The 12,084-nt window shown below is 26.9% G+C and overlaps 2 protein-coding genes across 7 annotated transcripts in view; one reads left to right on the top strand and one right to left on the bottom strand.

Annotated features, from left to right (window-relative positions):
* Positions 1–4,683, bottom strand: part of LOC107455394 (RAS p21 protein activator vap) — a 33,009-nt gene extending 28,326 nt beyond the window's left edge. For 2 of the 4 annotated variants that reach the window (XM_071178616.1, XM_016072946.4), the window contains exons 1-3: positions 4,277–4,452; positions 2,326–2,475; positions 459–594 (exon numbers count right to left, since the gene is read on the bottom strand). In XM_071178616.1, the coding sequence (XP_071034717.1) occupies positions 459–594; positions 2,326–2,475; positions 4,277–4,452 (462 nt within the window). Of the gene's footprint in view, positions 1–458; positions 595–2,325; positions 2,476–4,276 lie in introns of all 4 variants that reach the window. The other 2 variants (XM_016072944.4, XM_016072945.4) reach the window with 2 other exon arrangements.
* Positions 4,684–4,818: 135 nt separating this feature from the next.
* The window catches only part of LOC107455378 (Lon protease), a 31,332-nt gene continuing 24,066 nt past the window's right edge, over positions 4,819–12,084 (top strand). For 2 of the 3 annotated variants that reach the window (XM_043047348.2, XM_043047347.2), the window contains exons 1-7: positions 4,819–5,723; positions 5,807–5,895; positions 7,301–7,417; positions 7,555–7,583; positions 8,905–9,077; positions 9,240–9,372; positions 10,704–10,762. In XM_043047348.2, coding sequence (XP_042903282.1) covers positions 5,271–5,723; positions 5,807–5,895; positions 7,301–7,417; positions 7,555–7,583; positions 8,905–9,077; positions 9,240–9,372; positions 10,704–10,762 — 1,053 coding nt within the window. In that variant the 5' untranslated portion in view covers positions 4,819–5,270. The remainder of the gene's footprint in view (positions 5,724–5,806; positions 5,896–7,300; positions 7,418–7,554; positions 7,584–8,904; positions 9,078–9,239; positions 9,373–10,703; positions 10,763–12,084) is intronic. The other variant, XM_071178615.1, reaches the window with a different exon arrangement.

Consider the following 12,084-nt stretch of genomic DNA (forward strand, 5'->3'; position numbering starts at 1 on the left):
AAAAAATAAAAGCTTCTAAAATTATCTATACCTACAACTGATTCATTTAAAAAAAAAAAATCCTAAACAAAAACGAAGTGTGTCTTCAATTCTGTTAAAATTGCATTAAAATTACCTCTTAGAATTATGTTAGAATTAACTTTCGCACTTTGTACAATATAGTAACTACTTCTGAGAAATATTTATTATCCAAAAAAATTTTTTTTAGACTTAATTCTTTTACAATAAAAAAGCTAATGCTTAAAATAAAATTTGCAAAATATATTTAAAAATATATAATTAAAGAGTTAATAACTTAATAGAGCACTTAAAAAATACAAAGATTTAGCTTTTGTGTACACATTATTAATTTGGTATGAAAAAGCAATTAATAATTCAATATTAATAGGTGGAGAAAAAAATTTAAAAACATTAATTATTTAAACAGATTTGAAATTATATTTTATAAGCAAATGTACCTCTGGAGGTGGCACAGGATATACAAGTCTTTCCTTTTTCAACAAATCAGACCAGCTTGTATAATAACCAATTAAATCTGACAGTGAATCAAATTGCCTACCACCAATATAATAGTCTCCACACACAGCAGTAATCCTATATGAAAAGAAATTTTGGCAAATAAAATAATAACAAACAACCAAAATTAAAAAAGTAACAAGCATAAATTAACACCCATTAAAAATGATAATAATAGACGTACAAATTTTTACAAAAAAAGTGACAAATAACTATACATTTAAAGCAGCCCAGCAAAAATCTTCTATTTAACATTAACAATAAATTTAGTACAGCTCTTATGGGTAGTGCTACTATAGTAAAACAAACTTAAGCTATTCTATCAAATACATGCAACTAAATTTAAATACTTTTTACTAGTATGATTTAAGGAATTGTAGCAAGATTTGGATGCTGAACAAGAATATTAATTTATTTTATTTTTATAAAAAAATAGCATAAGACAAATAAATAGGGTTCACACCAGCAATGAAAATTAAGTGGTACAATAGGATTACTTAGCTATTCATTTAGTGGTCTAAAAACTTAATTAAGGGAGAAAAAAACGGAGCCTTACAACTTACAATCATATAATTCATGTAACGGTACACATAAAATATCATTTATTGCCCAATATAACACCTAAAACTAATTTGGTTCATAATCCTATAATGTTCAAAGATTTGTATATTTATAAAAATTATGTGGAAAAAAAGATAAAATAATATAAATAATAGATTCAATAATTAATAGATAGAATAGTAAATAGATTCAAAAAAGAGATTACAATGCTGATAAATAAATAAATGAGGAAAACAGAGAAAATAAGAACTAATAAAATATGTTGTTCTCATCCCCATGACCAGCAGAGCTAGATCAGGTCCATGAGCTCGTTCACTCTACGAAAGTCTACAACCAGCAGGAGAGCTTGAACCAGGTCCTGCCTGGTAAGTCCCAGACAAGATAAAATCAACAATGTTCACACTGTTAAAATTAATTACCTAAAAATTCTAAATTTTTCAAAAAAGTGAATTCTTAAAGAGCAAAAAATATTACTTTATTGATGAACAATTAATTTTGTCGGGTTTTCTTTCAATATTTCGACCTAATTTTTTAAAATTTTTTATTATTGTTGAAAATTAATATATTTTCTATCCTAATTCGAAAATACTACAAAGTATTTTTGTTAGCGAGCAGTTTCTTAATTACAGAAAAGTACAAAATATTTTTTATTTTAATTCAAGGCAAGAAATCTCACTATGAAAATTGTGATGAAAGTGGGATAAGTTGGACCAACTCTTAGCAATATTCAGAAATAAAAAATAATCGCGGGATTTGAAGTAGCGACAAATTAAAATTCAATCATGTTCTTCAGCGCATGGCATGCAACACTGACCATAAGAATGTCAAACGTATGGAATGGGATGACAAGAAGGGTATTAAATTGTCAGTACATAAATGCAAAGCACAGCACAACATGCAAATTTGAAATTTCTCTATTTAATTTTAAAAGTTTTTGAACTACAATTTCAATTATTACATTAAAATACCACACATTTGAATTCTTTACTATGCGTAGAAGAATAAAATTAGTATTTTTTTTTTTTTAAATGCATGGAATTTGATGGAAAAACTTTTTTTGTTAATATTTTGTAATTTCCTAACATATTTTACAGGTGACAAATTTGTCGTCCGCGTGTGTGACTTTAGCAACATTCATAGAACATTTGTCATCATACTGGCATGAATCTTACAAATAAATAAAAACTATTATTAAAAATTTCAGAGCAATTTTAAATAAAATAATGAAGTAAATAAAAATAGGTATACCTGAAATGGTTGATACCAGTATGGCCTAAGTAGGATAACACATATGATCCAGGTTTACGATCACTTTCCCTAATAAGATAACTTCCCAATTTACTGGCAGCTTGCAAGCGAAGTTCAGCACTATAACGATCAAGGCGTCCATGATACCACCTAAAAATAAATCAGTATTAAGTATTCCTGGGTTCTCAGAAATAAAATTTTAACTCCTAAGCTAAAAGACTTATATAGGTTTAGTTATATGTCTACTAGAGATTTTCTATATAGGAAATCTCTCCAGTAACAAAATAGAAAATTTAATACATACAGTGAAAAAAAATTTCCATCTGTTTACAAATCATTATAAATTAGAGATATTTCTATACCAATACCTGATTGTATAAACTACGATCCTCAAGAGTTATTCTTTTAGTAAAATTTTAAAAGACAATTAGTTGTTTATTTGCATGGGGTCGACTTTAAGTTAAACCCCTCAAATTGACCAATTTTATAAAGCTTTATTTTATTGTAAATTAACAAAAAAAACTAGATCACTTTTTTAACATAGGTACCTACATGTATATATTTACCATAAATTGACTGTACTTCCTAATTATTAATTTCTTGCCTATCTTTAATATCTGAATAAAATAGATAATAGAATTTTAAATAACTGTTAAATTTGAAGGAAGAAAGTGTAAGAAAACTATATTATAAGCCTGGAAAACTTCCCTCAATTAATGAGCTAATGTTGGACCAGGTCGAGGGCTTTCAGATTAAGCCCATATCATTTCTTATATATCACTGCTTCTGAAAAACTTCCAAATGAATTTTTATGTTATATCTATATTTAAAATTTTTAGTAAGTTGAAACAGCTAATCAATCCCAACAATTTGGAAAGAAACAACCAACTTTTCAACCTAATAAGAATAAATTACAGATTTTGATTTCATTGATATAAAGTAAATAAATAAATAAAACAAATGTTATAGTTTTTGATTTTTTTAATAATTTATTGGTTAAAATGATTTAAAATCAATATACATGCTTTGAAAACCTATGTTTTGTTTTCTGCTTCTAAGAAAAAAATATCTCAGAAAAAGCTCAGCAAAAGTAAATAAAAGAAACTTTACACCAAGAAATACTAGTCTTTATTTCTTAATACCAAATTCAGTCAATATCATAAATGTCAGGTTTTAAGGCTTAGACTTTGAGGAGACTTTTGATTCTCCTGAGACAAATGAAGATCAATATATAAAAAAAAACTTGGGTTAATTTAAAAATTTGATTAGAGTGAAGTATTGGGTGCTCCTTAAAATGGTGGCGAATTTCATTCAATTTGGCTAAAACCTGCATTTTATTTATTAAGTTTGAAAACATAAATATTGCTCAGTAAATTAAAATAAAGATTATATAATTAAATGTGCATTAGTTGCTGTAACAAAATATAGTATAATCAAAATATAACAAAAACTATTGTGACATAAAACATAGAAAATATCAAAAATTGAGGCAACTATTGTAAATTTTTACCAAGGTACACTTCATAAGACTAAATAAATTTTTACTAGTGTATTAATGAGCATTGATTTAACATAAATAATATTATGCAAGTTTCAAAATTTAGAGATATAGTTTAAAATGTACCTTGTTAATTTAATAAAATTCATGATATATTTATGATGCTTACGTACATAAGGTAATTTATTAACAATTATTGAATGTAAAGAGAAGTAAATATTTATATTACATTAATGAAAAATCTAGGAAAATACAGAACATCAACAGAAAATAGTTATAAAACAGGAATGTTAAATAAAAACTAAAACATAAGCTTACGTGAAATTGCTTGAGAAATTGACATCATCAACAAATGAATGATTTATAACAATTTAAGCAACTTATCAGAACACAAAAACAAAGAAAACATAGTGTTTTTATCTTTAAGAAATTAAACGAAGATGCAGAACTCACTGTGATTGAGGAGGGGCCGTCAGGGAAATATTAACATTTTCTTCAAAGAAATCGCCTTCTCCCAAGAAAGGATCAAACTCTTCTTGAATACTCGTCTCTCGAACATCTTCTTGACTACCGGGAGTACTGTGTCTTCGTAAACGATTTTCTAGTTCCTCTTTACTATGATCTGCCATGATCGTACAGTGTCTGCATAACAGGATTATACTAACATGATTTTAGTGAGCTAAGTCACATTGAAGAATAAAAAGTATGCATAATCATCATAAGTCATAGAAAATACTTTGCATTGGATACAAATTTAAAAGGAAACATTGTACAGAGTGGGCAATCGATGATCTAAATGCACTGGAATCACCTCACTTCGTTCGATCGAAAATCCATCAAACTTTTCCATTCACAGACTCTTCTGGCGGTTAATACTATGACAAACCGTAGTAACTGTCATGAATGAGATTATCTTTCCAAAATAAAAGGATTTATAAACTTTAAACAACTTGATGAGTACTGTAAACTTCATTTTTTCAATTATTGAAACATTTTTACTTTCATACCAGAAAGGTATCCAATTTTGATGAGATGTGTTGAAAGCCGAAATTTTATTTTTTATTCTTCTGAATAAAATAAAACATTGCAAACAATAAGAAAAAACTTTTTTTTCTGCTTTAATTCTCAAGTATAACTAAACTGAAAAGGTACGATTAATTTTTTTGGAATATTTCCAAGAAAAAACTAATACCAATATTTTATGTACGAAAAGGAAATTTGGAACCGGCAACTTGGCAAATTGAACGATGATTGGCTAATGCTTCATGTGATCCTTGTGTTTACATTTTTGACATGCATGAAACTAATGTGGTACTTCGGAGTGAAAGTTGTATGTTTTTAATCAAAAACACTATTAGTTGATTATTTCTTAACAGATATTATCACTAATTAAGGGTCCTTTAGGACTCCAATTTTTCTTATTCTAACGAAAGTAAATGGTAAAAAAATGTTTCTTCGCTTACCTGTAAGCAAGTTTCGTCAGCTTCAACTTACTAGTATAATTAAAAACACTAACTCATATTTGATTTCAAATCCCACAAAAAAAGTCTTCTCTCCATCCAACTACTGTAATTTTCATCGAATTTCATCAGTAGCTGCTCTACAATTGAGCTCCATTTCAAAACATAAATATCACCGCATTAATAACTTTCAATTGGCATCCTGTTCTTTATACTGTACTCAAAACAAGAATCCCGAAAATGATAGGAGTAGTTCCAGCAGCGGTGGAGACGACGGCAGTGATTCTGATGGCCCTCCCGAACCACCTGTTGAATCAGGTCCTGTTTCACAACATATGGGTGCCCTCACTTCAATGACAATCCCAGAAGTTTGGCCTCTGGTTCCTGTAGTTGCTGTTAGCCGTAACCCAGTGTTTCCGAAATTTATCAAAATTATTGATGTATACTCCTTTAAATATACTTTTTTGTAAAATTTTCATGTTTGTGTATGATATTTTCAGTATATCATATTTTTTTATTGCAGGTTACAGATCCAAATTTAGTTGATTTAATTCGTAGAAAAGTTAAATTGAATCAGCCTTATGCTGGGGTGTTTATGAAAAAATCTGAAAGGTAATCTTGATAAATTAAACAATTTTGATGTGATCAATTACTTGCCTTACTGAAAATAAAGCAATTCGTCCTAAGTTTTATATACTTTTTAAAATCTGATGAATTAAAAAAAATAATCGAGATGATTTCTGTTTCAGGGGGGCACCAAGTTTTGGTGACTACTGGCAGAGCCTGACAAAGGCAGGGGTATACGGGGCAGCTGCCCCAGGCTCCACATCAGAGGGGGCCCCCAGATCGAATTGAAAATTTATTTTACGTTTCCTTCATTAATGAACTTTTAAACAAAATGTTAGTACAGTGTGAAACCCGGCAGTTTTATTTTAACTTTTTCATTAATCTATCGTATGAACACAAAAAATAAATTTCGTAAATCCATGGCTTTCTAGGGCGGAATTCAGTTAAATTTTCGCAATTAAGATGGTCAAATTTGGACAATCAAAAACCTGCATTTTTACATGTTACAAAGCTCGATATGTTTACAAAAATACAGGCTTCTGACTAGCTTAATTGAGTCACCGTATTTGCGAAAATTTTGCTAAATTACGCCCTAATGTCAGCAAGGATCAGAATTTTTCACAGGTAGATGACAAAGTTAACAATCAGAAAACGGCATGATAGACATAAAATTGTCAGAAAATCAATAAAATGGTCAAAACGATATTTCGTATGACCATTGGAGAAGGAGACTTAATAGCTATTTTAGGTTCTAGTCAACTTTCTCGTTACCTATGTATAAAAAGGGCAAAAATTTAAATGCGTATATAAAGTTCAAATCTTCATTACTGAAGTAGTAAAGCAGAGGGGGGCCCCAAAAGAAGTTTTTGCCCTGGTCCCCAATTAGGCTAAGTTGGGCCCTGACTACTGGGCTGGGTAGTAGTTATAATAATATTTGCAGTGCATGAAAAAAATCGACACAGCATACAATCTCCAGAAATAACTATATAGAAATTTGAAACACTGATAAACTTCAATTATGTCATTAATCTTCCTTTTACTACCTGCATGATTTTTCCATCTGCATAATTACAAATCTGTCTAATTAACATCAAATACCCACTTCTAATCTATGCTCACCTGTATCATTATTTTCAGCTAATTGCCCTGCCCATCTTTTCTTTCCTTTTACATCTCTTCCATGGCATGTTTGTAAAAGAGACAAGGTTATTGTCAACTGTGGAGCTTGATAATTAAAAAAAAAAAATCAGCTCAACTGTTCCAAAAATTGCTTTTGCATTCCACTCAGTGTATAAATCTCTTAAGTTGTTTGATACACAAGTCTTAAATGTACAAATTTTTGCCAGTTAAATATAGATTTAATTAGATACACTGTTTATGCTCTAATAAAAATTTAAGATGGATGAGCGTAACAAAATGTTTTAATTTATATAATATTTCTTGTTTGCAGTGAAGCTGAAGTTGTGCCTAACTTAAGTGACTTACATAATGTTGGGACATTCGTTCAAATACATGAAATGCAAGATTTAGGAAATAGCTTAAGAATCATAGTCATGGCCTATCGAAGGTAAGATTTTTTTTTTTTATCGCCCTATATTCTTTTTAGTTTAATTTATTATTCATTTTATTTCCTGTTGCATATTTTTATGAATCCTTACTCTGTTATAAAAAAAAATTGATTTAAACTTTTTTTATTTTTTCCAGAATAAAAATAATTAAACAAGTATCTGAAGGTAAGTAGATTTTAAAATAATTTTAAGGCTTAAATTTTAAAATAGTTCATTATTTTTAGTTGATATGCTTTCTTAGGTCCAGTTGGAATTATTAATTCCATAATGTTGTCAATCTTTCAGAAAACTAAAGAATGTGATTATCATAATTTTAGAATAAGATGAATTATACTCTCTATTTTTTGTAGAATTTGGTTACACTGAGATTTAACTTCTATTTAATTTTTATTTCTTACATATATTATTTATGTAAGCACATAAATCTTTTTTAAATTTTTGTATTTTCTGCATAAATTATAACCTTAAAAAATGTTTCTTTAAGAAAAAAGAAATAAAGATATCCTCACTATTTTTTACATTATTGCAAATTAAACAATTGTTTAAGTTGTGAATGTTCAGGATGCCACTCTTTAACTTGGGAGTTTTTTCGGAAAATAATTAAAGATGAAAATTATTCTTTCTATTGAAAATATATTTTTTATAATTAACACTTAAAAAAAGAAAAAAAAATGTAAGAAGTTTCAGATGAATATTTATATAACATATTTACAGATCTAGCTTCAATATAAACATTTTTGAACCTCCCAAACTATCATTCGATGCAAGATCATATTGGAGCCAAAGTATTTTATACTCAAAGCAACCTTGTAGCAATGATTTAAGTTTATAAGTTCGACAAGTCCCTTGAAACTTGTAACTAACATTTTTAACAACTACAATAACATGTATAGGTATAACATAAAATTTCCTGAATCTATTTCTTCTTTTTCTTTTTGTTATGTATTTTTTAAATAATGATATTTTAGTTGGTTTTTAATGAGATAACACTTAATCTTTCTTTCTTTTTTTCATTTTTTTTCCAAAAAGTTATTTCTATCTTAATGCAAGCTCATTGTTAATGTTTTGTAAATTTCTTTTTTAATTTATTCTATAATTTTTTTACATGGCTGTCAAAAACTATTGTTAATTCTTTATACTAATTTCATATTTTCGAAAGATAAAGACTATAAAGGAGATAAAATAAAAAAGTTTTTAAACCATATACTGCTTCTTTTTTTATCACTCTATGTGTCTATGCATTTCAAGTTTTACATGGACTGACCATAATAATCAAGTTCTAATTTTGTGGTAACACGATTATTATGAAATTCTTTTGGTAAAATATGTGAAAGTTTTCTTTATTGTTTGAGTTTGTTAAGTTAGCATTTTTTTTCTTATTATTATTGTCATGACATATGCTTGTAATAGTTTAAATATAAATATAAGTTTTATTAAGTAAAATGTTTCAAATAGAAACTCATCGTTATTTCTATTTATGGTTTAGAAAATGGTACAGATTCTCATAGAAGACGAAAACGTAAAAATAAGAAAATCATCAACAATGAACCAACAAACAATGTACCAACAAGCAATGAAACGATTAACTTGGGTTCAGTTTTAATGGTTGAAGTTGAAAATGTGAAGCATGAACCATATGAAGTTACAGAAGAGATTAAGGTATTTAGATATTTTCCTATATTTTTAAAAATACAGTGTAACTTTTCTCAATGAATATTAAATTAATAATTAAACCAAAGTCATCATTTTTCATTTATTTATTTATTTTAGGAAATTTTTTATTCTTATTTCATTTTTAACTACCCTTTTATTTCATTTCAGGCATTACAACAAGAAATTGTAAAAACAATTAGAGAAATTATAGCATTAAATCCGCTATATAGAGAATCTGTTCAGCAAATGATTCAAGCAGGACAAAGAGTTATCGATAATCCTGAATATTTATCTGACTTAGGTAAAGTATCTATGGAATTAGATATACTGAAGTTAAAATCATAAAAATACTCAAAATTTCAGCTCGGGAAGATTTAAAAGTTTCAATTGTATCTCTATTTAATGCATTTCTATGGAACATTTTTAATGTGTTTGAAAAAATGAATTTTTTTAATCGATTTCGCATTCTAGTTAAAAGTTTTTAAAATCACCATATCTAATGTGGAATTTTCTTTAGGCAATGGAGATAACACATTAACTAAATATTTGAATTTATTGAAACAAAATTTATTCGGGCATCTTTTTAAACAATGTACAACAGAAAGGCTGTTTTGTTTTTTTTTAAAATCACCTTACTTACAGCAGTTTGTTTGAATAAAAACCTTTAAAAAAATCTGTTATTCCTGAAATAATTAGAATTTTCCTAAAGAAATGTTGAACACAAGAAATTTTAATTATATTCTCCATAGTTTTGTACATAAACTGTGAATGTGAGGTTTTAAAATAGTGTCGTATGCTCTAAAGTAAGCTTTTTTTTCTTTTTTTCTTGCCCTATCAGTAGAAACATGCATTTATTTATGAAAATAAAGCCAGACCTTTAATAGATATTTTAAAAAATAATTTGTAAAGTTTCTGAGAATCACGCATAATTTTTTTTTTTTTGGTCAGAAATAGCTTATACAGATTTCATTCTGTAAAATATTGTATAATTTGTGGTTGCTCGTAATCCTTTCCTGTATTACATTGAAAAATTATGGCTACTTGTTTAATTGTAAAGAATTCTGCAAAGGTCATTCTGTATTTTCAGATTTAAATAATAATTTTAATCCTGTCCAAGATGTTTCTTCAACTTGCTATTTTAGTTTAGATTATTATATAACTAAAAAAAATTTATTATAATTATCTCACAGCAATACAATTTCCTAAAAACAACCACTGGACTCTAGTATGCTGATAAAACCTAGCTTTTCAGCATTAATTCTGATTAACAGTTTTTAATTTAAAATTTTTTTTTAATTCTCATGGCAGATTTTCTTTTTTTTAAATATTTATGTGTAAAAACTAAGGAATTTCTTGCTATATTATACATATTACTAGCTATATATATATATATATATATATNAAAATGACAGTTTTCGTGAGAATGACCCATATATATATATATATATTTAGCTAGTACAGGTTTTTGTTAGCTTTAGTTTTTTTAGTTGACTTAATTACTGTTATAAATAATAAATTTGTTAATTTTACTTATGCTACTTGCATGAATAGTTGATGAAACATCCAGTTTTTGTCTTTTCTCTTTTTTATTCCCATCTCGTTTTCTATGTATTGTCATTCTCGTATATGTAGGTGCTGCTTTAACTGGAGCTGAACCTCATGAGTTACAACAGATTATAGAAGAAACAAATGTAAGCTTTATTGTTTGTTTTTCTTCTTTTTTTTTTACACTAGGGCGGTGGGTATTTGTCTCCCACAATAAATAAAAATTAAAAGTTCTCTTCAGTATTTTAGACAAATATAGGTGTTTTCATGCAAGTATTGAAAGTTTCCAGGAAGAGTCTTGTTTAGCATTATTTAAAGACTCATTTAATATTTTTTTTGTAAACATTCAAAAATTTATTAGTTATCCCATTGAATACATAAATATTTCATAGTTATTCGAAAATTTTTTCAAGGTATTCCATTTCAATTCTATTTTAAATCATGATTTTATTTATAGGTACGAAAGATGTATATTAAAAACTTTTTTAATACATCATGATGCAATAATTTTTATGTTCTAATTGTAAGCTTAGTTATTTTTGACATTAAATATAAGTTTGATATTATTTTGTAACAGCTGATAAATTTTTCCAATGATAGCTATTAACTCTTTTTTTAACTCTTTTTTTTTTTCATTCTGTCTTTTAAATATAACAACTGTACCTCGTTTGTCATGGTTTTTGAATATGAAATTCTTTGTTATTTTAGCAAGAATTGCTACATATCGAATCCTTTTGATTTTTAAAATCATAGCTCATTAAAACCAACTTTTTTCCCCACCATTTTATTATTGACCTTTTAAGGTGTTTTTTGTTGAACTATTTGCAAGTAGTACAAATATTTGTTTCAGGTTAGACATTAAAAATTAAAAAAGAAAGTATTAGTTTTAATTTATCTTTAATGCAAAATGTTCTTTGATGTTTGACATAGTACCACACAGCATGTATTTGATAGTTATTTAAACATATTAATAGTATTTATTTGCTTGTAACTTTAAATCAAGATTAAATCATGCGTGAACTGTGTTACTTCTTTGTTACTGTAACAAAATTTGCTTTACAAACAATTTTAGTTTTGAATGCTCCATACTTAACATATAGTAGTTTATCATTAACGTTTAAGCATACTATTAGTAATGTAATTTTATTTTAAAATTAATAAAAAGTAAGATCTTCATTAGTAGCAGAAGGCAAAATTAATATAAAATAAACTTAAAGCAAATATTAATTTCTTTGCAAAATTTGTTGTATGAAGGGTTTACTTCAAAAGATGGGGGACAAAAGAACAAAAAAATGACAGCAAAAAATATATTGTTAAATGAATAAAACCATTAAACACATTTCATATTTGAATTTGTATCTTTTTTATTTTTTATTAGTGGTTTATAAAATAATAATTTGCATTGTATTTGTATATAAATCGAAAAAGATCCTCATAGTTTTGCTAAATTGTCTAAATACTATAATTT

Source organism: Parasteatoda tepidariorum, chromosome 3 (genome assembly GCF_043381705.1).
Source record: "Parasteatoda tepidariorum isolate YZ-2023 chromosome 3, CAS_Ptep_4.0, whole genome shotgun sequence".
NCBI lineage: Eukaryota > Metazoa > Arthropoda > Arachnida > Araneae > Theridiidae > Parasteatoda > Parasteatoda tepidariorum.